Here is a 25,700-nt window from a genome sequence, read left to right on the forward strand (position 1 = left end):
CATTAAACAGAGACGTGGCAGAGCGTTTGGATGCCAGACGCTGCGCTTCAAGCATCGGAATTTTCTTCGCTTGCGATATCGGGTTGCGAAGTAAAGATTTCTCCTCCCACTTCCCAGTGATCATACAGAGAGCAGCAGTCGTGATAGATAAAAATGCATATTTCGGCTTGCCGTGCGCCTCACAGCTATTCGCTAATCCTAGATACAGAATGTCCAATACACCCAAGTTAATGGCAATTGGCTGGTTACTCTTTCCTAGAACCGCCAAGCAGAAATGCGTTGAAAAGCAATAATCCAATAGCACTATAAGATCAATGCAGATAGGTCTGCCTAATACAAAAACATATACCCTAACCCAATGTACACCGGAGAATACCCTTCTACAACCCAGTCGTTTAATCGTCCACGTCGTAAAGGGTTTGTCCAGTCAAACCCGTCGTATATTCCCAAGCAAGCAAGAATACCACGCCATGACCCTAAACAATGAAGGAAGGCCTCCGAGAAATAGATGCTTACACCAGTGATGCTAGTGACAATCCGTGATTTGTATCATTAGTCATTGCGGCAGGATGTGAGCTGCTTTGACGAAATTGATACTTCTCCATAGTCGAAAAGTCATCCTCAGGAGTCGGCATACTGATACCACTGTCATCGTGACCAGCAGCAGCGTTGATAGCAGCTTGGCTTGTCAAGTCCATTGGTCGTGGTACCACCGTGCTTCCATCGAGATGTCCGTTCTCCTGAAGGAATTCGTCACTACCGCTGCTGTACCTGCTCTCATGATGACTGGTGGCTCTGCTTGGAGCATTCTGTTGACCATGCTCGGTACGCACAGACTGAGAAGTTTTGTACTCCATGAATCCGCCTTGCTCGGCCATGAAAGCGATCATCTCATCAATCCAACACTTAGTCACCCACCAAGCGCCGAAGCTCTTCCCTTGTGCAATTGTGATATCTCTCATCACGGCAGTGCCAACGCTCTGCACACACCATACAATTTCTGCATGTGTAGCGTACGGGAATTTGCCTGGCAGTGACAAGAGAAAGTTGACCCAGCGATCCAAGACATTCTCAGTAGAAGAGTCCGTATGTATGCTAGCCTGTTGTTGACGACCTGTTCGCAAAGCCATCTCCCCATAGGGCGTAAGTCCTTCTAACTCCCATGGCACACCAACCGGGTCTAAAAGGTCTCGCAGCTCTGTGAGGAGTAGATTGACAACATCGTCCATACCACGTGTAGGCACACATTCGGCAATCTTCCTGGTCCGAACTTGAGTGATCCAATCCTCATACATCTGATCACGATTTGCCGGATTGGATAACATATTGGCAGCAGCATGTGCTGTCAAGTTGACTCGCAATTCCCGGTCCAATAGACCGGCGAAAAGGGTTGCTGGTGCAATTTTGGCCTGGATGACATGATTCGGGTGACCGTGGAATGAGCTTTGGATGTGTGAGACCAGTCTCTCTGAAATATTCTTCAAAGTGTCCAGCACGGGTTTTGGAGCGACCTGAAGAGTGAGCGGGGCGACGACTCGCATCATTTTCTGGTACATTAGAAAGTCACATTCTTCGATCCATGGAGCGATACTGGGATTAGCAAAAAGTTTTTGTACTGGCATTGTGAGTGTGCCATGGAAAGATGTAAATAGGTGAAAGAAGGTCTTCTCTTTGCAAAATCGTAAGGCATCGACCAAGGACGTGCAATGAGAGCGGTAGAGAGCACTTAGAGCTGTAGCAGAGTCTCGATCTGTGCCAGTAGGAACGTGAGGCTCAATGTTTGGCAGCGAAAGGGACTCGTATTCTGAAGCTGGCTCGCTTAGGGGTGCGAACCGAAGGCGTTGGGCCATTTTCGAGGTAGTACTCTCAAGCTGGGGAATGCTGTGGAGTTCTGGCTGATGATATAGACTGTGCGGTCTGACAAATCCCTCTAATCGTTGAGCTTTGGGTTCTGGCATCTGAGGGATCTCAGGAGATGGAAATGCTGCCCGGTCCACGGGGTATTGGGCTTGGGACATCATGCTATTGCTTCCATAAGTCAGCAAGGACGAATTTGTCCTAGAAGTGAAGATGGGCTTACTTGAATGTCGTCGCAAAACTGTCTGTCTGATTGAAGCTTGGGACGGGTTGCTGCTTTTGAGCAGTATTCAATTCTGGTTGATCGTCCTTGAGGCTGAAGTTCACGTAGTGATACTTAGACTCGCCGCGGACTCCGAGTCTTCTCGTTTTCAACCCGGGAAACAATACACGGACTAGCTTACCGAACGAGGCAGGATTGAGGACCGTAACTCGTTCGGTAGCACATCTTGAAACATAGTTTGCGTATACTCGACCGCGAGGTACGGAGCCTTTGCCATTCGAACACACCTGATTGATCCTATCTCATCCGTTAGTCTACCATGACATGAGCAAAGGCAGCATTTTCATTACGTACCAAAGCATAGCAAAGACTTGTCGCTGGCGTTCAGATTGCGGTCCCCTTTCATTCCCATGAAGCTCAGTAGCTATCTCAGGTAAACTGCGATGCTTGTTTGCTTGGAAAAGCTGTCTCATCTCCAATTCATTTGCGGCACTCGACTTTGATGCTTTCTTCGTAGGCGCACTGGCTCCTGCAACCGAATCGACATCATCTTGCTCGTCACTGCGTTCCATGACCTGGCTATCCACTTCGCCATAATTCGCACCATACACTTCTGTCGGCATTGATTGCCGTCCATTTTCCATCTTATATTGGCTTTCGGGACCGTAAGACATAGGATGATGTGGAACTCCACCAAGCGCAGGATCTATGTCATAATCTCGAGGATTCTGGAGCTGGGATGCGGAATGGATGATGGTTTCCTCGGGAGTCATTTGGTGATTCAAGGACTCGAATCTTCGTTGGTGTGCATGAGCGTTTTGATCGTACCAGTGGAACTCTGCAGCTGGATCTACGAGTTGCTGCTCCAAGGGGGCCTGAGTTGCTCCGCTATGTACACTGGTGGTTGATGCGCGCGAAAGAGGGCGTTTTCTGCTCTTGTTTGAAGCCCCAGTATTTGACCTAGACCGAGGTTTGGGAGGTCGAGTGTCTATCGAAGCTTGGTCTGCATTGTTTCATTGTCATTAGCAAATATCCTTTCGCAATCCGAGCTGACAAAATTGATCGCGCAACTCAGACTCGTCGGATAGTAACATACCCATTGCGTCCGGTGAGGATTAAGTATCGTCTGTGTGGGCTGGGCCCAAATTCTGTGGCTGGGATTTTGTTGATATGCGACCGAGGAATTGTTGGGTGGCGTCCGGATGTGCGCCTGGTATTTTCGCGTCGAGAATTCGATCATATCACTAGATAATGATCTATGAGCGTGTAGCAAAGCTCATCTGCAGCGTCGTGGTGCTGAGTCGTTGTGTTGTGAAGGGTCAATGACAGAGTTTCGTTGGTAAACAATCTTGTTGATGGCAACGGCGACCCTCGCTTGATCTAGCTCGGAGGTCGGGACATTCTTAGGCTCTCAGGCAGCTGACAGTACTGTACCACGAACATTTCAAACTGCAAACATTTCTTCCACTGCAATACTAAATGATATTGTTGATTGATTGACCGATTCTTTATTGATTTGTACTACTTCGTTGTCTCCCATGAAATTTCGAAATCCATCGTTGAATGTGCTGGCCTCGATGGCAACGGGCATATGGACAATGGCTTTGTTGTGATAATATGCCCTGCTATTGGCAGCCCATAAAAGGAGGAGCAACACTTGACTGAACAAATAACATGAAATTCATATGAGGTTCAGATGAAAACTCTTTATTTTGTAGGACAAACACCTGGGCTTAGAGACGAAAGGAAATGTACAATTCAATCTCATACATGTCTTCTGGCTTCTGCGTGCTGCGGGGCACGTTGTGAGTCGTCACTCCACTGGCCAATCTAGTGAAGTCCTATTCGAGATTGGACAATTGACTTTGCGCCGATGGAGCGCACAACTTGAAATTCTTGAAATCAGAGTAAAAACTACTAAATACATGAATCTATAACTCTCAATGTCCAAGATGAACCAAGTCATTAACTCCCTCGAGTGTCCCAAGCTCGTCTCGAACAATTAATTTAAAGTGATTTACATGTGACTCGCCAGATCCCCTCGATCAAGCCACTTTGCTGATCAACCTGAGGTAACAAAAACCGGCACTAGTGGCTGCCAACTCCACGTCGTCATCCTACGGACCTCTCGTCGCACCTTCTCCATCGCACAAAACCATCATTTGTCTAACAACGCACGCAAATAATCTGTCTGCATATTCATCATTCTGCACAACTTCGTCTGCTACAGCTCTGAGTTATCGCAATAAATCTGCACCATGTCGTCCATTCAAGTTCAAGCCCAGAATCATATCTCCGCCATTGATAAAGAATTGTCCAAATATGAGACTTTGAACAACCTCGAGAGGCAGACTGGCTTCCCCAAAGTCTACGGATTTCTCGGCCTTATCGCATTCTACTTCTTCTTCATCTTCTTCAACATCGGTGGTCAACTCTTGACTAACCTTGCTGGATTTGTGATTCCTGGTTACTATTCCCTCGAAGCGCTCTTCAGCGTTGGGAAGAGCGACGATACTCAGTGGCTTACAGTAAGTTGAGTCACAGATTACTCGGGAATTAGTATGCTGATTGTATTACAGTACTGGGTTGTCTTTGCATTCTTCACCGTCTTTGAAAGCGCCGTCAACGCCGTCTACTGGTTCCCATTTTACTTCACATTCAAGTTCATCCTCGTTCTTTGGCTTGCTCTTCCTCAAACCGGGTGAGTCTGCAAGAGTAGAAACTTTGCTATTGCGAAATTAACTTCGTGTCAGTGGCGCCCAAATTGTCTTCCGCTCGTTCATCCAGCCAGTTTTCGCTCGCTACTTCTCTGGACCAGGTGCGAGCGCAGCCAACCTCCGCTCCAAGGTTGACGAGAAGACCTTGTAAGCAGCTAGATGATTCAATATCACCACCCGTCGCAAAGCCTATATAACTCGATTTTACTATCGACGTCGACGAATGGAAGTTCCAGCTACTATGAACAAATATGAAGGAAGGATGTGGGCAGGTTGAGGGGTAGGGGAGGGAGAGTGGGAGGATGTCTCACTAATGAGATGCGGTATGCGATCATGAAATTTGGCGGGCGGTGTTTCGGACATTCAACGAAGGCGATAATGGAAATCACGGCTTTCGGAACGAATCTCATAGGGCCGGGAGACGTTTCATTATGGATTGTTATATAAATTACGTGTATGAATGGCCATGAATTCAGACTTTGTCTGCCCTTATCCGCATTTCTGGTACGGGTGAAGCTTGTCTTAGTTGTAAGCGTACTCGCAATGATAGTGATGATCCAAGATGCACAATGACCTTTCCTTGGACAGACAATGAAGTAGAATACTGAATTCGAAGGAGTGTGATGTAGCTGACTCTTCTGTGGAGCTAAAACTAGACGGCAAAGTTTCTGCAAGCCTGGACATGCTTGCGAATTTATATAGATTGATGTGACATGTCAAGCTAAAGAATGAGAAGCGGATGGTTCCTTCGGAGCCTCTTCCTGGGAAGATTTCGATTTCTCTGGTATATCATCCACCAGTGGGTTACCTTACTCTAACTTTATCAGAAAGACAAGGGTGCTAAAACTCGTAAATCAAGTCGGACATCTTAGCAACTTGGAAGAAGTTTACGAAATTACAGTACCATGCTTGACATTTCAAAGAAAACCTTATCTTGCTTTACATGGTCAAGTTGAGGCTTGAGAAATTCTGATACCATTAAGAACTTGATTGGGACTAGCGTGCGCTCGGCCTAAAAATAGTAACTGGAATCGACTGAGTTTGAGATTCTAAATCGAACCTCACAAGCTACGAACGACGACGAATCGATGAGAAAGACCGCTGAAGGGGTCTAGCAGCATCCAAGATGATGGTATACGGCCCTTAATCATATCACGTCAGTACAGCGCCCTCCTCGATACCTTGTGCGACGACCGATTCAAATCTCCAATGCGCCACTCGCTCTCACTACCGCAATGCCCCTCCCGAAGCTCAGTCCGCTTCAGTCGAGGCTTGCGGCCTCACTTATAGCATCTGCGATGTTAGTGATACTATACTTTGCAATTTCATGGCCGCATTTCGCATATGCCGCGGGGGTGGACTCGATACGACCGGAGGATCACAACCACGAAAGATTACTAGAAAGACCATATCTAGATCTCGATCACGAAGAACTTGACCTTAGAGGGGTGAGCTACGAGGCAGAGTTCATCGGTTTTGATAGAGGGATCATTGGGAGAGCGACCACAGATCCGACAGCTCTGATCAACAATGTTGCTGTTACGACGAATATCCCACAAGGACAAGTGATGTCCTACATGTTTACCAATGCTTCTCTTTGGGCGAACAAATCACCAGCAACATCTGGTCTGCCGTCTCCAATACAGCTTCAGGGCAGAAGTTTCATTCCTTATGGCGACGATTTGGATACTAGCGAGGAGGATGAGGATGAGGATGAGGAGGACGAGGACGAGCAAGACCCAGAATTGAGACTTAGACCCCGACAGTCGACGACCGCAAGTCAGAGAACATTATACATCACCGTTACCACATGTACTCAACCTTCCTCAAATACTACAACAGAGCTACCTCCTCAACTCCAGCTATACGTTTCGCAGTCACAGAACAACACCAACCCTGGGCCATCACAGGATTCAGGTTCACAGACCATGATGGAGCTGGTTAATGGATATGCACTTTATGAAATGAACGCCACTGGCGATGTTTTCATGGGGATCTATGCAAAGAACGATTCAACCTTGAGCGGAACTTATAACGCTCAGATAGCTGCCTCGATCGATGCACCATACCACTATTACTGGAACAGCTCCGATCCCAACCTTTTCACAGTTGACAGTGATTCCAATGCCGCTCTTCTTTTCACTGATCCCTTGATTTCCAATTCCTCGAATACTACGCTTTACGAGGAGTGGATGGATATTATACCACCGTTTCAGATATTTGCCAGTGATACGGACTCTACCTCTATTATGGGACTTCAGAATTCCTACTGTGGTCTGCAGACCAATGCTCAGATTGTTGCGAGTAGAGCAGGACAAACTTCAACTCAGATTGTTACCGGCATGACCGACATTGGAAGCGGCACATTACCCAAACAGCAATTCTACGTCACGGGCCTGAGTGCTGGCAAGAGTTACAATGTTGCTTTGGCAATGAATGGCAATTCAACTGCTTCAGGGGACGGAGTGGTTGGAGGTGGAGGCCAAGTCTTTCATATGACTAGTTTTTCTACATTGCAAAGTAAGATTCTGATCGGCGCATTTCTCTTCTAGCCAGACTAACACAACTCAGGTGATAACTGCGCAGTGATATATGGCCTTTCATTCTGCGATCAAGTTGCCTATTCTGTTCCGGCAAACCCCAACAACTTCCCAAACATGAGCAGTCTAGCAGCTTATTACGACAACGCTACACTGTACAACTATGGGTTCTTTGAGAAAGCGCGCGCTCAGACACCATGTGATACCACCGCATCTGCTCAATACTCCCTAGCTCGAAACTGCTCGGACTGTGATGCTGCTTATAAGCAGTGGCTCTGTTCAGTCGGTATTCCTCGTTGCACCGACTTTTCTTCTACACTTTCCTGGCTACAACCTCGAGCGCAAGGACAACCTTTTCCCAACGGCACATTTCTCGACCCCGCCACGTTAGCATACGTGAACAACTCAGCTGCTCTTAACGGCTCTCGCAACGCATCTATTGACCAGAATGTCGTTCCGGGACCGTACAAGGAGGTCCTACCTTGTGAGGACCTGTGCTACAATCTTGTGCAGAGCTGCCCGGCAGCATTGGGCTTCGAATGTCCTCAGCCTGGTAACATCGGCTTCAATGAGAGTTACGGACTCAAGCCGATCGGAGGAGCGGACATCAATGGTCGGATCACAAACCTCACCTGTAACTTTCCGGGAGTTGTGTACTATTTATCGACCGGCAGTCAGGCACTGCCGTCGCATATACTGGCGATTGCGAGCTTTCTGGCGTTAGGCTCGCTGTTGATATGAGGGAGGACGGAGGATGAATTTATGAGATAGCGGTTATGCATTGGGCGGCGTGTGAGTGGGCAGGCGTTTGTTTATTGATGACGGTTCGTTGGTGGATGTCTAGGATGCAGGAGAAAGGAGGCGTGGGATTTTGACCTCTTCGGACTTTGGAGATAGAAAGGGACTGCAGATACGAAGGGTTGTATCTTTTATGCCAGGCTACATAGTGAATCATATTACTGCAGAAACATACCACAACTCATAGCCTTGCCTCATAAGAGGCTCTTGTTCTAGTTGACTTGAAGTACAGTATCAAATTGCACGTGGATGGCCTGAGCTCGCTCTCTCTCAACCGTCAGACTAAACCCAACCCAGAGTCGCAGCCAGCCCTAAATCAACAGCACCCGGCGAGTCCGACACTGTCTCGTGTCGTCATCCGAAAATCATTTCTCTTACCAAGAAGAACCTAGCGTCTGTATCCCACTGGCAAGGTTTGGTGGACTACCAGGCATGTGAAAGGTCACAGTCACGGCGCACCGCACATCTGCCGGTGCACACACAGTACACTCATGATGCGCTGTACAAAATCTAATTTTATATTAGGACTCGGGCAACGATGATTGTGGGCGAAGATTGCTTTCCGCATGAATTTGGAGAAATTGCAGAGTGGGGAGATGGAAGACAGCAGATGCTTTTTTGGAAGGTGAGATGGGGATGGATGGTGACTGTTTTTTTTCTTTTCTATTCTTTAGCTTCCATAGAGTCATAGAACCAGAGGAATAGGAGGGAACATGCTTGGTGTGAAAGTCGATGTTGTCGTGGGCCATTCAGGATTTTTTGAAGCTTCATTCATGCAGTGTTTTCTTACTCGTATATGATTGGATGAAGACGCGTCAACTTTGTTTACCACAAAAAACGCGTGTCGCGCTTTTTGCTCAGTTAGCGCCAGCCAAGTTTTCCACGACCGCGATCACGACCTTCACACGGAAGCCCGCGGACCCAATCATCCTGCCCATCCAGCGCAAATCCCAGGCATCAGAGATTCAGATACTGTAGATTGGAAGGTTACTTTCTCTCGATCCTCTTGCTGCAGGTCTCGTTCGAGGGCTGAGCGTCTCAACACACACCTCGTCCCCCCAAACCAGAAACTCTCAAACTTTCCCCTCATCGATACGAGAAGCTTCAAAACGTCCGGCCAGCAGCCTCTTCTGGCAGATACTTGAGATACTTTTGCCAGCAGCCAATGCTTGATCAGGTTTCAGTCATTCGTCGAAACTAGACGGGGCGCCTTTACTTGATACAGCCTGGCAGGTCCGGTATCTCGTCGCTAGACCTGGTGAACAGGCCCCCCATCTTGCCCAGAGTCGAGAGCCGGTCGAGAACTTGTACGAGAGTTACGTCGTTGCTCCTCTTTTTGCTGGCCGCCAAGATCCAAGAACCAACCGGCATCCTCTTCATCCTCCTCCTGCAACCCAACTTATCCTCTTTCCCGGCTGTTACATACAAACGTGCAGCACTACAGTTTTCTCTACCGCTCTGCATCTGTCTACTGCACGCTCCGACCATTACTTACCTACTCTGCTTGCTTCCCTGCTCTGCTCTGCTTGGAACCGTGGTAGCCGTGCCGTATCTCACCTCACCTCACTCCACTCCGCTTTGCTTGCTCCTTCAGCTGCCATCCTCCCACACTCTGGCAAACTTCCCAACGTCCATCCAGTCCCGACTTCAATTCTCGACCAGCAGCGGTTCCGTTTGCTCTTCTCCTGTGTTCTTACACATTTTTCTAAGACAATCGAGACTTTTTGACACCATTCGCCCTTGCTTCCTTCTCTGCCCATAAACGGAATCCACCGCAATCTCGCTCCACAATCCGATCGCCCACCCCCAGCCAGCGCATCTGAGCATCCACTTGGTACTGTACGCATCCCTCCAAGTACTGTACACGATCTTCATCAAAGTCTTTCCAGAGATTGATGTGCTTCATAAGGCTAACCTCAGATGCTGCAGCCTCTTTACGAACTCGATATATCGAACAGTATTTCTACGCGTAAATCGGTGACGCTTTCGTCCGAACTTCGAGATCTCTTCGCGTCGTGGACCGCCCACGATGTCGTCGACGCGTTATTCGCAGCAGCCGCTGCAGATTTATCAGGATCCAGTATCATCCTTTGACCGAGCCCCTATGCCATCAGCACAGAATCCGAAGCCCAAGAAGTTATCACCTCTTCGACCGATAAAGAATGCTGCGTCGAGGAAGAATATCGTGTTCAATCCCCCTCAGTCGGGCCCTATCAAGCAATCTCCATTCAAATCAGCCCACCAAACATCGAGCTCTCCGTCAAGAGCACCCTTTGGGACTAAACTTAATGCTATCTCGATGCCACCGCCTGAAGGACAATCACACAATACGGATTCTATGGAAAAGAAGCAACCGTTGATGTCAAAGTTCAAGCCACAGAAGGCTCTTTTCACAGATTTCACGAACAGTTCATCTACCGATAAGGAGAATTACCCACAGTCAACATATTACCAAACACCCATGCCACAGTATAACGAGGGACTACCGCGGTCGAACTTTTCATTAGAAGGCCTCTATCCTCAGAAGCCGCCCACGAAACGATTGATGGACGCGGCTCCCATACATGAATCGAGACCTTTCAAGAAGACAAAGAATGAAGAAGCAGCTGAAGCAGAAGAGAATTTACCAAAGGAGCTTCCAGCACCAGATTCATTTCCACCTCTTCACGATGACGGTTCCAAACCACCACACAGCTATGCTCAATTAATTGGCATGTCTATATTGAGAGCACCAAATCGACGACTTACTCTTGCCCAAATCTACAAATGGATCTCAGATACCTACTCTTTCTATTCGGCCACAGATGCTGGATGGCAAAACAGTATTCGACATAACCTCTCTCTAAACAAGGCCTTTATCAAGCAAGAGAGACCAAAGGACGATCCGGGAAAGGGAAATTATTGGGCTATTGTCTCTGGAATGGAACATCAATTTATCAAGGATAAGACGACACGGAAGCCTGCCAATTCGAATGAAAATGTACCCGTTCTTTCCCACATCATGCCTCTCAACCATCCGGAGCCATCACATTTTAAGCCTTTGGTTCCTGCGCCTCCAGAGCTTCCCCCACCACCACCTTCTTCACAACCAACATATGCTGTCCCAGAGCAACAATTGCCAGCAATTCCTGAGATCTCATCCGATGCCACAATACCAGCTTCAGATGCTTTCAACTCAGATCCAGAGCCTGAAGAAGAAATCCCAATGCCTTCCTCGCCTCTTATCCGATCATCCCCGCCAACTGCCCTGATGAACTCGTCACCGCCTGTGTCTCGACATGGGCCTAAGAGACATGATACTCCTCCCCCAGTACCACGCTTCCCAACATCTTCGACCTCTCGCTCACGCAAACGCAAATATTCTGCAATGGATGATAGCGGTTACTTCTCTTCATTAGATTCTTCAGCTATGCGACCCCACCGACTACTCACCTCGGATGGACCTAGGATTAAGCGTGGCCGTGCCGAAGAAGAGATTGCTCGCCTCCGTGGCTCTTCTTACGATAGTCCTACTAAAAGCCGAGCCATTTTTGCTCCTCCGTCCTCTTCTCCTTTACGCATAGGTCTCAAGGTAGAGTCGTCACAGATGCTGCCACCATTGACGCCAATCGTCAAACTGAAGCCCCCCGTTCGACCACCTCCATCTGCATCTCCCAATACCAATCTCCGCCTTCACCGTGACAAGATGCGAGAGATGGTTGGCTCACCCCTACGCGGTATGACATGCCTTGAGACAGAGAATGTTGCCCCTTGGAGTCCTGCTTTCCAGCTAGACGAAAATAGCTACATGTTCCATGATTTTGGCCATGACTTTGATATCTTTGCCGATTCTACGGCTGGCTTACTCTCTGTTCCTGGAAATGGGTCGCCTGAAAAGAGATCAGCAAAGAGACCTCGCTTGAGCAAGTCCAATTCGACAAGCATTCTTGGAGATATCTCTAACAGCACCTTCAACAAGAGTGTCACATCCACACCACTGTTGAAGCTCACACCCAAGATCAATACACCGAAGACTACATCGCCTCTCAAAGGCTTCGGGCTGGAGTCGCCAAGTAAACTCCTAGGTCTCGACTCGCCGACCAAGTTTAGTGGTGGTGCTCTCTTCGCTTTTGATGTATTTGATTACACAGAAGATTTCTTCAATCCGGATGTTTTGGCTGAAAATGTTGGTGAGGGGTGGGATATCATGCAAGGCTTCCAGAGAATCGGGTCCGGCAATACTGGCAGTCAAAGCAAGAAGAGCACACCTAGGCCAGCTCAAAGACCTCCGATGCACAATCGAAGCTTTACCTCTCGCTTCTAGATACGTCCGAACCTCTTCAGAACGTTGGGTGTACCATGTCAGATTTACGAATTTCATTGCGTTGAAGAGCCAATCGGCGGAAGAATGAGAAGGAATATTGTTTACGAAATAACGACGTTACGAATGGGGAAAAGGCGCAAGGCTTTGGAACATGCCAAGCCATCAAGGAAAGATGCGCGAGGTAAATAGAGGAGGAATGGCCTCACGGCTTACTGTTACTGTTGATGATAATGATGTCGAATTGATTTGTATTGCCTGCTTGGGGTACATATGGGCATCTCATGTTCACGTTTATGTTGGATTTGTTATTTTTCTTTGCCTTATGGGAGTCTTTTATGTTGATGCTAGGGTCAGGGTTTCTGGGTTTAGGGTCTGATTTCTGGGGAGCACAGCGTAGCGTTTGATATTGAGATTGGAAATAAATGTTTGAAGTTAATACTCCCGTGCCTTGTGCTTGCTTGACTGTAGAATTGTAGTGAAGACCGGCTACCTGTTTGCTACCTTGAATCTCCTAACTCTTTGCTCGCCTAGTCATCTAAGTTAAGTGTCTACTCTGAAAGACCAGATACAATCCAACATTCAAATCCCAAAATCACATCTTCCAGCTCACAACCATCTTTTCTAGCCCAAATCTTAACTACGTTCACTGGGCATCAGCATACCGGGTCTGGAAACTACCGCTGCTCTGCTTCCCGGCTTCCTTCTCTATGTGAGGAGCAGAGTCAAGAGTCTATGAGCTCACTTATTCGAATCACAGATGGCAACCGACAATGTATAGCTCTCTCGGCAGGATCAACGCACCGTGATTCTATCTCTTAACCCTCCCATGGTCGCTGGATCTGGGCTATGCTCGAGTTGGAGAAGGTAACGTCTACTGTACTGTACCTTGATTCGTGCGTTAAGCTAGCGGGTTGGGTAGCGTGGTGTTTTTTGCGAGGAATGTTAAATTAGTGGGATGGATCCTCGAGAGCAGGGTTTCGAAGCAGATGATGGATACTGAAGCTGTTGCTGGTGTCTTTCTGAGCACCAAATGTATTTGATTTTACTGCTGTTAAGATATTTCCTTTGTCCGTTTCGAGGGTACCACATCTTTACCTAGTACAAAGATAATGTCTAAAATCACCAAGTAGATTGCTGACGGTCTAAGATCTGGGAATGAGCGTGATGAAAGCGACGACGACTTTGCTAGTCTAGGGTAATTGGGTGTTAGAGACTAGCTTGGATAGCGAGAAATGGAGTACGAGGACAGGGACAGTGATTAAGAAGATGGTGGTGAAGAGTGCGAGTAGGGTTATTGAGACGAATGAGGGAGTGGGAGTTTGCACTGTTTGAGCCGAAGAGGGGCGGGGAGTGTAAGGATAATTATGAAGGATGATCATAGTGATGTATGGATATGTTATTTGTTGCTGGAGGTATATAGGTTACATAGCATTGTCTATCTCTTTGCTTAATCACAAGGTTCACAGGTTTTGCATGCATTTTGGTCGAGCCTTGAAATGTTCTTCGATTTGGCCGAGTAATGGTAGATGTCTCTGAAGCTTATAAGAAGCCTGTTCATCTCCAAGCCCTCTTATTACCCTCCTTGAATCAACATGCAACCATCAGTCCTAGCAGCTACAGGATATCGAATGGAGACAACTTATCACGTGATTGCAATAAACACTCCCTCCATTACTTGGATTCTCGTCTTGATATGCACTAGCAAGCGGTGTGAAAGCCCAGAACATGATAAAACATCTATAGAAACCGCTTGCTGACGAAGACCTGTCGAAAACTGCTCTTGAACAGGTACCTCGCTTCCTTAGTGTAATACAAGCGAGAAAAAGGGGGACAGTGAAGAGCGATCGCTTGAATTGCACTCTGGTCTGGACTTTCAGTCCATACTCACCCATTGATGGAATTAGTAACCAACAGAAAGCAGAACCGGAAGGAAGCATAGCGACATGGTACAAGAACGACAGAAATGAGGGGAAGAGGGGAAGATATGATACAACCTTCGGCGACCTCAAAATTTGAGGTGATGCAATTGTACCACTGGCTCTTGGGGCTAGACCTTGTCATTTCTAAGCCGATATAATCGCAGATGGAATCCACGTTCTGTGCTCAACGTTTGTAGCTTTGTCTCGGAAGCCAAGGACCGCATTCTCCTTTGGGACTTCACTGCCGTCATGGGAACGGCAGCGGGTTCCTAAAGTATATCCAAGAGCCGTCAGAGCGGACTTTGGAACTGTAGTATTCTAGTTCATGATCTCATGAACTTGAGAACTGACGTGTGTAGCTTCCCGACCGATTTCATAAGAACACAACTCGGCGCCGAGAACCAATCTCTGTCGATAGGACGGAACATGCCAGAACATGACGCGTACATGATTATTGCAAGTTCTTGAACAGCTTGCCGTTTTCGTCCCGATCGGCAAGGTGCAGGATGTGTATCGAATTCGTTTGAAAGCCTAGACTTCTGCTGGTGCTCTGATTATGGAAAGCTTGCTCAGCTGAAGATGATCTGGACCAAAACCTTCATGAGTCGTACTATCTCTGAACGGCGGGTGTTTGTTTGAAGCTCAGTATTCCTCGGCGAGTAGGCGTAGATTATTGGAGATATACAATGTCAGCTAGACTCGAGGAACTTGAGAACAGCTGAACACAAAGGGGCGAATGTAAGACAACACTGTGCCACAAAAGTCCACATATGTAGAAGACAGACTTGGCAAGCCAAGCTCAAACTTGTCAATACACCTACGTTTGTGGTAGCATCCATTCAACAGGTGCTTCTCTCGTTCGTCTTGACCCCTCCACCGGGCAGCAGGAAGCCGTAAACACTACTTTTCCATCCGAAGAACGGTTTCGCCAACGCAGATGCAGCGCAATGCAGACAGGATCGCATGCTAATTACCGAGAGGACAGTGCCTTTACGGCGATCTGGTCTCTTGCTTTTGGATTCCTGAAGCATATGCAAGCAATTGTACGTCGGAAATCTATGCACCTTCCCGCAGGTTTGGTAACACCCGCTGCATTGCAAACGTGATACAAATTGTTATGAGGCCGTATGTGGAGGGGAAAAGACTGCACGAACATGAGGGGAACCTATCGGGCCTGATGTGTTGGTTGGACGACAGAATCCGGGGTGAGGTAGGTTATCGAGTCCTAGGACAAATATTATTGGAAGTTGGTAAGAAAAAACTCTCCTAACATGAGAGCAGTATTCAAAAATGCTGCATTTTGCATGTATCGCATATTTCGAACTCACTATGGCCCACGCTCAACGCCGCACGTATGCGGTGTGCGGCACCGGCCGAGGGCGTCCAAATTTCGTATCCGTCCGCTAGTGGAAGGAAAGCTACGAAGAGCTGAGCAGCGAACGGAGTCCGTTTCATTAAAACCCACCCATCTTCTTCAAAAAACATGGGTGGGAGAGAGGATAGATACACATTATTCCGTTGCTTGATCTGTTCTGTCCAGCAATGGCGGCAATACGGATCAACGACGAGCCCGTTGGCGGAAATTTGTGCCTGGACACCGCATTGCAGTATTAAGCCGCAGCAGATAAACATCCTTGGTCTCGAAGACGCATATGCTGTGAAGACATGTAATAAGAGTCCCTGTCGTTTTCTATGCCCGTTGCTTCATCCTAGTAAACTGACACAGACACGGATGGAATGCTGACATCAAGAAGAGGAGGATGCTTCGAATGTGATAGACATTGGTAGTTTCCATAGGAATATAGAAGTTTGTTCTTATCGCATGCTGGAAGCCAAGAAATGGAAGCAAGATGGAAAGGAAATGGAATAGTTTCCGTCGTTGCCGCTCCCATTCTCTTGGCTTTGGAGCTTCCATTTTGAGACCCCTGAAATTTATAGAACCAGGCCCCCCAACGTAGACTACTGTTGTAATCCTTTTCCGGCCACGCCACCTTCTAACGAAGCAGAGTGACGAAGAAAATCCAACCTCACCCCATCATCACATCTCGTTGGAAGCTGCAGTATCAGAATCCTCCTCGATGCTTGTTTGTCACCCGAGGACAACATTGTATGCCTGCAAGATATATGCTCTGGAGACCAATGCAAAGGGCGACCACTTCTCGTGGTGCGCAGTCAGAAAGTAGGAGCCGAACCTATCGCCATCCTCTCCAGCAATGGACATCGGGGTCTTCAGACTGAGAGGCGTACAGTCGCGTGTCACCAAAAGGCATCGCTAATGTTGACAACTGTAAGCAACTTCTACCTTCGGCAGTGCAACCGAGAGGCGATGCAAGTGGCAGCACAAAAGCCCTCATCGTTCAAGCCCTCCCCCAGTATTGTTCGTGGGATGGGAAGACAAGACTACTGCGAGTGCGTCGATCAATCTGGCCAGGACACCCACTCCTGTGCACCCACACCTCCCTGTTAAGTTTTTTCATCAGTCTTTTCATGAAACTTTTTGCGAAGAGGAAAATTTGACGGCGGCGGGATGAGACGAATTGCTGAGAATCCATGTGGGAAAGAGGCGTTGATAGCTTGTGTTCCCTATCTACTTGGCTGCTTTAGGCTCACAGATGCCGAGTGGCTTGACGCGCTCACATGCCTTCCATATGTCATGCGAGGCTTATGTAGTGGCCCCCCTGTCAGATTTTGTTGGTCAAGTCTCTTCATCGCACAAATTCGGACCGGTCCACTTTCTCACTTCTAGCCTTCCACATATCTTATAGATCTACACATCTATAGAGAGATCCTCATTTCGATATATTTAGTCTTAGCTCTGCCCCTAAAGCTTTCTGGAAAGGCCGCAAACATACCTCGTTTCATGGTCACCGCAAACACACGGCTCGGAGGCCCCCGCTCTTGCCATTTGCCTTATCCTGATAGAATATTGTGTAGTCAACGGCAAGGCTAGATAATTTACGGGTTGGAGGGGAGACTGGTGTGGTGATTAGGAGTAATGGAATAACGCTTACGACTTACGATATATACAATATAACGCTTTGAGGTCCTTCTGAAGGTGGAGGCTGTGGAGTACATCTTTGCGAATATAGTTTAAAGTACATAATACGACATCATGGGTTGGGTATGTACAATGTCATTCTCTTCTGACTTGGTCCTGATGTATTACAGGTTGAGAGGACGAATATGGCCGTAGCCAAGAGCGTGGTGGGAAGACGATTCCGACTGGAATACTCAGGACATAGACAAGAGAGAAAAGGCACCAGATTCTTGACAGAAGTAAGAGCTGGACTCGCAACATTCTTTGCAATGGCCTATATCATATCTGTTAATGCACAAATAACTTCAGGTACGTCCATCAATGTCTTATCAGAGCACTTATTGACCGGTAGTAGCGAGTGGAGGAACATGTATTTGCGAGTCAACAGGCGCCTTCAGCAACGATACACACTGCTTCAATAGCAGCAATCCCGCATACGAGCCCTACACTCAATGCAAACAGGAGATTCAACGTGATCTTGTCACCGCAACAGCTGCCATATCAGCACTCACCAGCTTCGCCATGGGTCTCTGTGCCAATATGCCAATTGCGCTTGCGCCTGGTATGGGCTTGAACGCCTACTTCACATACCAAGTTGTGGGAAGCAATGGCTCAGGCACAGTCCCATATCGTCTCGCACTAACAGCTGTTTTCATCGAAGGGCTGATATTTGTTGGATTGTCCATTCTTGGCCTCAGACAATGGCTTGCACGAACAATCCCTACAAGTCTCAAGATTGCTGCTGGAGCAGGTATCGGTCTCTACCTTGCTCTTATCGGTCTTACATACTCGGCGGGAATAGGTGCGATCACAGGCTCATCTCCCGACCCTCTCGAAATTGCTGGTTGTCCTATTGGATACATCGAGAACGGACAATGTACTTCCCACAAGATGCGCAGCCCTACCATGTGGGTTGGTATCTTCTGCGGCGGCATCTTCACAGCATTCCTGATGATGTACCGTGTAAAAGGGGCTATCATTGCTGGCATCCTTCTTGTGTCTATCCTCTCCTGGCCTCGTGGTACCTCTATAACGAATTTTCCTCCAGGCAATGCCGGGGATGCTGCTTTCGACTTTTTCAAACAAGTCATAGCTTTCCATCCAATTCAACACACATTAGGTGCTCAAGACTGGAACATCACCGGCGAAAACGCTTCTCAGTTCGCTTCTGCGCTCATCACCTTCCTCTACGTCGACATCCTAGACTGTACCGGAACCATGTACTCCATGGCCCGCTTCTGCGGCGCCATCGACGAAGACACACAAGATTTCGAAGGCTCAGCAGTGGCCTACATCGTCGATGCAATGGGAATAACAATCGGGTCGCTCTTCGGCTCTCCTCCCGTAACAGCTTTCATCGAATCCGGAGCCGGGATATCAGAAGGCGGCGCCACAGGAATAACCGCCTGCGTCACCGGCCTCTGTTTCTTCATCTCCATCTTCTTCGCGCCTATCTTCGCCAGCATCCCCTCATGGGCCACAGGCTGTACACTCATCCTCGTCGGAGCAATGATGGCTCGAGCATGTACCGACATCAACTGGCGCTACATCGGCGACTCCGTCCCTGCTTTCCTTACCTTGGCCGTGATGCCCTTCACGTACTCCATCGCCTACGGCCTCATCACCGGGCTCATAACGTACATCATCCTCAACACCGGCGCGTGGATCCTGCTCAAGGTCTCCGGGGGACGGATCGTGCCGTACGACTACGAGAACAAAGATTACTGGACGTACAAAGTGCGCGGCGGCCTACTCCCCGGCTGGGTGAAGCGCGCAGCGCGCGGGAAGCGGGATTTCTGGCGGGATTGGGATTTCGATGCGGAGGAGCTGACGAGTAGGGATAGTTATGCGATGGCGAAGAAGAATGTGGATCGGGGGAGTGGACTTAGTACTGTGAGTCAGGCAGGCATTGGACAGGCTGTTGCGCCGGGGATGATGGATGAGAGGGGGGTCGTGACGGGAGATACGAGTTGGATGCAGCCGCAGAATTATAATCATAGGTATGGCAGTAGGTCGGATGTTGCTATCGATCCGTTGGATGAGGATGCAGACCGATCGAGTATTGGCTCGGCACCTCGGAGATGAGTTGTGATGAACAGCTGATGTGGAATTGGGAAAAGTATCTTGGATGTCAAGTGTCATGATTCGAAAGTAGACATCTTGGTAGTTTTGAGCGTGGAGTCGAGATTTGGACTCAGGAATTGTTACGATACCACGGGTTTCTTGTCTGTTTGGCGTAAAGAATCTGGATTAGATAGTTGAATATTCAAGGCGAACATCTTTACCATCAATTGTTTAACAGATGGCGTCCTTGTGATTTGTAGTGCCAGAATTGAATGGAAGACCAATTTGAGCTGTGAGTACTCACGAGATAGATGTTCTTTGTAGAATCGAGGCTAGATTGGACGAAGATCCATGAGCTCTTACTATAGAGCCATTCTTATCTCCCGAATTAGTATGCCCAGCAAGAGCTACGAATTCATGCACTCTACAGTTCCTATCATGAACTCACTTGTGTCAAAGAACATAAGACTGATAGATAATGTATTCTCGCTAGGATAACTATACTAATGGAGAATTCTCCACATGCAATACGCTCTCACAAGACAGAAATACACCATTCCCACACCTCTGTTATCTTAGCCCATTCCTCGCGACAAAGATGACCTAGAAACGAATAAAGTGTTCAGCTAGTCACCGTAAGCCTCTGTTAATATAATACCGACAATATTATGGACTTACTCGAGGATGAAGAGAAGCCAGATACGCCGTAACCAGTCAAACTTCGATTGGGAATGAATGGGCGGCAAATTGGACCCCGAGGCTAGCCCTTCATTTGGAAGAGTTACATTTAGTTCTGCACGTGCTCTATCTTTCAGAGTCTCTTCTATCAAGGGATCCATTGCGCCTGTTGGACTCCGAGGGGGCGTCGGAGAGGTTTGGTCCGAAGATAGAGCGGGGATGTTCTCATTCGTTGAAAAAGGTGCTTGAGCAGCAGGAGGATTTCCGTCTAATAGAGGGGATAGTGGAGGAGTGGGTGGCCCGCGCATCTGAATGAATCCTGGGTCAATGTAATTTTTCGGATGAGGTCGAAGAACATAAGTGGGCCCTTCGTCGAATTCTATCTTGTGGCCGCTCGCGTTGGAGGGATAGAATTCCTTCACTGTCAGTTAATATCACTCGATGAATCAAGATAACTCACCTCAAAATACTCCCGGTGATGAACACGAGACTTGCCACCTCCTCGAATGGGCACAAATTTGCACTGAACACCGCGGATGTGGTTCTCAATCATATCGTCGGTAAGCCAGATCCCGCAGCGGTAGCAGGCACCATAGGTCTGGCCCATGCGAAAGTAGTTTTTGTCCGCTCTCTCCATAACTCTTGCTCTGGTTGCTGCCCGGGCGGTTCTCTCTGTATATCGTGTCATGATGAAGGATTGAGAGACGTTCGTCTGATTGTGAAGTGATTGTCCTTTTTTGTCGTTGAAGACTGCAAGAGAGGTGTAAAGAATGTTTGTTATACTGTACGATAGTAGGTATATTACTTGACTGGCAGCGTATAGATAACTTGTTGTCTTGAGAATATTGTTAACTGGAGAGAAGTAGAAAGAGAGCAGAGGGTTACTTATGCTCAACAACTTTGTCGAGGAAGGAGCAACTCTAGATGGCTGAGAGAGAAGGAGGAAGGACAAGCAGGAGCGACAGACGATAGCACTCCCGAAATTAATAAGCTATGGAGATACATAATCCAAAATAAGATAAAACGAGTTGATACCATTTGCAATTCGTTGTAGGAAGAGACAGATGGAAAGGAATACTCGAGTTTGTAGCTCGAGAAACGATTTGTAGATACTTGATCAGGGCTTGGAAACATGACCCCTCAGTACCTACTGGTATCTCGACTTCGAGTTTCTCGCTAGTCATGTAAGTCCTAATTTTGCGTGGAATGGTTGTGAAAGCAGAGACTGATAATTGTTGTCGTTAGATATCTCCAAGCCTCGGCACTTCCCGTCCAAGCTTCAACCTCAAAGACAAGCAGTATCTCCAATCTCCAACCCACGCACACCACCACAAAATGTCGTCCTCACTCCCCCTACAAATCGCAGAAACAATCCAAACAGCATCCATAAAACGCAACCCATCACCCTCTCACGACCTCAATCCCTCCACCGCCGCCTCCGAAAAGGAACCCGTCAAGCTCTCCCAACCTAGTCACGCCCCAGCATCCGAGGCCTCTCTAGACAAATACGCATACGATGACGAAGACGGAATCGATGCTTCAGAGGAAGAAGATATCCCATATTCGGTTCTGAAGCCTATTCCAAGACGGCAGAGCTTTGGACCGCTACCGGATTTGAGATTCGAGCAGAGCTATTTGGCTAGTATTGCGGGCGCGGATACTACTTGGAAGGTGTTGTTCATTACTGTTAGAGATCAGGTATGTCGAGATCCGTTGTTCCTACCTAGTTCAACATTGATATCGTGCACAGGTCGTCTTTCCCCTCGTCCAAGGCATGGTCTGGTCTCTTGCTCTCCACGGCTGGCGATATTGGAACAAGAACGCTCAATTGAGCGGTAGCAGCGTTGGGGCAAAAGTTAGAAGATGGTGGTACACGACCAACAATTGGAAAGTACCAGAAGGACTCAGTAAAGCAGCAGGGAACCAAAAGCTGGCAAATGAGGTGGGTGATGTCAGTTGGAGATTGCATTCCGGTGGTGATGTATGGGCATTTTGAGTGCTGATACTTTTACAGTACTATAAAACACAGAATACTAGTGATTGAACGATATGTCTAATTAGACTTGGATAATAGGCGTTACCTGGTCGGATATGACGAAGGGTCATTGCATTTGGGGCGTTCGGGTCATGTATAGTATTGGTTGAGCGTACATAAAAGGTCACAATTAAACAGACAATACATGAAATCATACGGGGTTCAGAGATCAGTCCTTCGTGAAATTGTCTATTAGAGTACCATAGTATTCAGGAGCTAGCACTCATAAGCTACTATCATGTCTAGCACATCCGTGCATACAATGCCTATTTTGCACTCTCAAAACGCCGTCTACCCATGCCGTTACAATATTACCGCCCGCTGACACTTTGAAATCAAATGACCACAACGGCATCTCATGAACCCCTGTAACCAACATCGATGGCTGGCATGAAAGTAGTAGGTTTCTCGGGGCTGCCACGGAAAGCAAGTGGTGACTTGACTGGCTGAGGTGAATTTGGTGCCATGCCGGTCATCTTTGAGGCAGGCTCGGAACTTTCACCAGAAGAAGCGGGTTGAACATTCTCCTTAGTGTTGGTGTTCAAGAAGAGCCCTTTAGCATTCGGATCTCTGTCCTTCTCGGGTGAGACTCGAAGCTTGATGATGGTCTTTTTCTCGGGAGTTGGAGTCTTCACCATGAGCTTGACAATCAACTTCTTCGGCTCGGCATCCTCCATCTCCTCATCTTCTTCAGAACGGTCGTCTTGATCATCGCCGTCGCTGGCCAAAGAGACTTGCTCATCTTCTTCTTCGTCATCACCATAATCCTGCTCACTTGCGTCTCCCTCATCATCACTCGTCATCTCATCGACATCGTTATAACCTTCGATATGTCGACCGCCTTTGGGTTTTGGATAGCCGTTGGTGCCATGATTCGCAGCCGCTCGTCGAGGTCGACTACCGGCTTCAAGCTCGTTTTCTGGTTCTTCACTGGTTCCAGCATAGCTACCAGCTGGGGGATGCGCACTACTTAACATAGTTTCACCATAAGCGCCACCTTGACGAGACTTGACTTGACGACCACTTTGAGTGATGGTTGGTCCAGACTCAACTGGTGTATGCGTGCCAGTGTTACGAGTGGATCGGCGAGTAGTAGTGGCAGTGGCATCAGAGTAGATACCCTCTGGATCCTCGTCAGAGTAGTTGTATCTAACACGCTTGCCCCTAGTCCTTCCTTCGTATAGCGAGGTACCGAGATCATTACGCTTGAATTGATGCTTTCGAATCTGGCGATATTCACGGCGTTTGCGTTTCTGAGAGGGTGTGTCAGTAAGTAGTCAACTGCAACAAAACATGAGAGCCACCACATACGTCTTCCGTAGCTTCAAACCTAGGTATAGCAGCAGTAATCCTCGTGCTCAAGAGCTTGGCCTTCTGTCCTCCGTCTTCCTTGTTAAGCTTCTCTGCAAGACCCTTCAGCTCGTCTATGTCGCTTGCTACGCTCCACCATGTTCGCTTGATCCCCATATAGTTGCTCTCTCTGTACACTCGAAAGTGGGTATCATCCAGGCCTTCGATAAGGTAGTAACGTCTCTTGTCACTATCCGAGCCCCATGGCTGTACAGAAAGTGGTTGGTTGAGGTCGTCTTCCCGTCGGGTCTGCTTGTAGGAAGATGCAATCAAGGCCTTCACGGCGTCGGAGGAGGAGAGCGACCAGAGGATAAGAGCTCGTAGAAGAGTAAGCTATTGTCATAATTAGTAAGGGTATTTCAGGGGCTGTGATAGTGCTCGTACTCGTTCCGTGGGAGACATGCTGGTAAATGTGACACCGCCCGATAATGGATTCTTGGCCTCCCATTCCTTGGGCCATTGCGACTTGTGTAATTGAATAGCATCTTCGAGGGCGCGACCGTAGTGTCCAGCTCTGCAGAGGCACATAAGGTCAGCTTCTGTAGATAGAAATATGGCTTGGGGCGCAAAATAGGGAGCTACCTACTTGACGTCCTGCTTCCTGTTGAGCAGCAGCCCAAGCAATGCGCAAAGGAAATGCTCTACACCCTCTCCAGGGACAGGGTCGACCACGTCTCGTTCTAATTCTTGAGGGCCGAAGTTGATGAGCGACTTTGGGAATACTTCTGTGAACCGGCTGCGATACATCACAATGAACTGTATTCTGTCAGCAATGTTCGTCCACAATGGGGACATGAGCGCGTTAGATTCTATTGCACCTCAAACCCACGCGTTTTCTACGTGTCTGAATGTACAGAGCATGCGCAAAGACTTACCGCAATATCTTGATTGTCTGCCAGAACGTACTCATGTGGCGGGGAAGGCTCGCGCTTTGCTCGTGGAGGAGACTCGGCCTGCTTTGGCGCGGCAGATTGCTTCGAAAAGAATTTGAGTATTCCATCTTTTTTGGTTAACTGTAGATCATTCTCGACGTCAGAAGGGACGTCGGACAACTCAGAATCGGAATCAGAAGCCATACTGGCGTTGCGTTGAGAATTTTGTTGTTCCAGGTGGTGGAACTTTTTGGGTGGAGTTTGGAGATGAAGTCAGAGGAAGCTTGAGCATTTGCCGACAAAACAGCAGCAGCGAGAAGGTTCATTGGTCTAATTAAGCCAGCACTTTTTGGTCACGCACAATAGCAGGGAAATAATGGTGAGTCCTATGAGTCCTAAGGAGAACTTAGGGAGCAAGTTCCAATCTGATATATTGTCCCAGAACTCGACGTACAATACCCCGCCAGCGAAACCAGCAATATCACGCCATGGCCACATCGTAGAATTGTATCCCATTAACTGTGACTGGCCCGACCATTTCGTAATCGTGACGGGCAAATTCCACTTTCCACCAAGCTCATGATCCGTCTACCCAAATACCGCAAACACACCGATTGTGCCTTCGCAAGAGCCAAACGAACAGTGAATGTTCTGTACGAGATATTAGTAGCTAATTATTAGTGTTTTGTTGATGGGGTGACGTACCTTCGTCGTTAGATTTGATGCTGGGTATGTCCACCCTTGGGCGGGCAAAGCATACGGCCAGCGCATCTCCAAAGCATCTCGCTTATCATTGCACCGTCCCAGATCATTGAAATTTGATCCAGCAAACTCAAGCTATTGATAATTCCGCGATCCTCATGTTTGCAGCGTATTTCACAGCCACGAAACAGACAGCGTCTATCGCCGGACTCACCTAGCTGGTAGCAGGGTTGACAGAGAAGAGAGTTTTAATGGGGGATACCATCAAAATCATTCAGCAAAAATGATAGAAGTAAGTATATAGATGCATATTCGAGAAAATTTGATGAGGAGAAGAAATACATGACAGCCAAATCTTGAACCCGCGAAAAGCTTGAGCCTAAGCTGGCCAACCCCAACACAACGCGCGCACAGCAAGGAGAACCTTCCACAACGCCAAAGACAATCCAACATCATCATCGCCTGTATTCTGGTGATGCATATCGATGCGCTTCCTGCGAAGATGAAAGTAATCAAAAATGAGGCTCCGACGAAGATTAGAGCATCAAACGCAGTCTGACCATCATAAAAGTTATTCATGCATCACCAGTAATTGCAAAAGAGAG

The 25,700-nt window shown here is 47.9% G+C and overlaps 8 protein-coding genes across 8 annotated transcripts; 5 read left to right on the top strand and 3 right to left on the bottom strand.

Moving 5' to 3' along the window:
* Positions 1-512: 512 nt before the first annotated feature.
* LY89DRAFT_666703 (uncharacterized protein) lies at positions 513-3,180 on the bottom strand (the record flags this gene model as incomplete). The annotated part of the gene is made up of 4 exons (XM_018212930.1): positions 513-2,028; positions 2,081-2,367; positions 2,431-3,083; positions 3,177-3,180. The coding sequence occupies 4 exons, from the start codon at positions 3,178-3,180 to the stop codon at positions 513-515; spliced, it is 2,460 nt and encodes an 819-aa protein (XP_018074210.1).
* Positions 3,181-4,338: 1,158 nt separating this feature from the next.
* LY89DRAFT_580751 (uncharacterized protein) lies at positions 4,339-4,948 on the top strand (the record flags this gene model as incomplete). The annotated part of the gene is made up of 3 exons (XM_018209077.1): positions 4,339-4,608; positions 4,660-4,781; positions 4,834-4,948. 3 exons carry the CDS (start codon positions 4,339-4,341, stop codon positions 4,946-4,948), a joined length of 507 nt encoding a protein of 168 aa, XP_018074211.1.
* Positions 4,949-5,858: 910 nt separating this feature from the next.
* On the top strand, positions 5,859-8,311 carry LY89DRAFT_611764 (uncharacterized protein). The gene is made up of 2 exons (XM_018210597.1): positions 5,859-7,317; positions 7,369-8,311. The coding sequence occupies exons 1-2, from the start codon at positions 6,033-6,035 to the stop codon at positions 8,076-8,078; spliced, it is 1,995 nt and encodes a 664-aa protein (XP_018074212.1). The 5' UTR covers positions 5,859-6,032; the 3' UTR covers positions 8,079-8,311.
* A 1,853-nt stretch (positions 8,312-10,164) lies between these two features.
* On the top strand, positions 10,165-12,438 carry LY89DRAFT_731108 (uncharacterized protein; the record flags this gene model as incomplete). Its single annotated transcript, XM_018219543.1, has 1 exon — positions 10,165-12,438. The coding sequence occupies one exon, from the start codon at positions 10,165-10,167 to the stop codon at positions 12,436-12,438; it is 2,274 nt and encodes a 757-aa protein (XP_018074213.1).
* A 4,982-nt stretch (positions 12,439-17,420) lies between these two features.
* LY89DRAFT_682698 (uncharacterized protein) lies at positions 17,421-19,767 on the top strand. The gene is made up of 3 exons (XM_018214548.1): positions 17,421-17,478; positions 17,526-17,703; positions 17,750-19,767. The coding sequence occupies exons 1-3, from the start codon at positions 17,470-17,472 to the stop codon at positions 19,477-19,479; spliced, it is 1,917 nt and encodes a 638-aa protein (XP_018074214.1). The 5' UTR covers positions 17,421-17,469; the 3' UTR covers positions 19,480-19,767.
* A 207-nt stretch (positions 19,768-19,974) lies between these two features.
* On the bottom strand, positions 19,975-20,552 carry LY89DRAFT_779755 (uncharacterized protein). The gene is made up of 2 exons (XM_018222323.1): positions 20,137-20,552; positions 19,975-20,084 (listed from the first exon to the last, which is right to left on the bottom strand). Exons 1-2 carry the CDS (start codon positions 20,442-20,444, stop codon positions 20,081-20,083), a joined length of 312 nt encoding a protein of 103 aa, XP_018074215.1. The 5' UTR covers positions 20,445-20,552; the 3' UTR covers positions 19,975-20,080.
* An 861-nt stretch (positions 20,553-21,413) lies between these two features.
* On the top strand, positions 21,414-22,183 carry LY89DRAFT_682700 (DUF1770-domain-containing protein; the record flags this gene model as incomplete). The annotated part of the gene is made up of 3 exons (XM_018214549.1): positions 21,414-21,834; positions 21,887-22,087; positions 22,151-22,183. Exons 1-3 carry the CDS (start codon positions 21,472-21,474, stop codon positions 22,178-22,180), a joined length of 594 nt encoding a protein of 197 aa, XP_018074216.1. The 5' UTR covers positions 21,414-21,471.
* A 344-nt stretch (positions 22,184-22,527) lies between these two features.
* On the bottom strand, positions 22,528-24,597 carry LY89DRAFT_580475 (uncharacterized protein; the record flags this gene model as incomplete). The annotated part of the gene is made up of 5 exons (XM_018209061.1): positions 22,528-23,424; positions 23,483-23,854; positions 23,906-24,035; positions 24,108-24,277; positions 24,397-24,597. The coding sequence occupies 5 exons, from the start codon at positions 24,595-24,597 to the stop codon at positions 22,528-22,530; spliced, it is 1,770 nt and encodes a 589-aa protein (XP_018074217.1).
* Positions 24,598-25,700: the final 1,103 nt, after the last annotated feature.

This window comes from Mollisia scopiformis (assembly GCF_001500285.1).
Source record: "Mollisia scopiformis unplaced genomic scaffold LY89scaffold_7, whole genome shotgun sequence".
Classification (NCBI taxonomy): domain Eukaryota; kingdom Fungi; phylum Ascomycota; class Leotiomycetes; order Helotiales; family Mollisiaceae; genus Mollisia; species Mollisia scopiformis.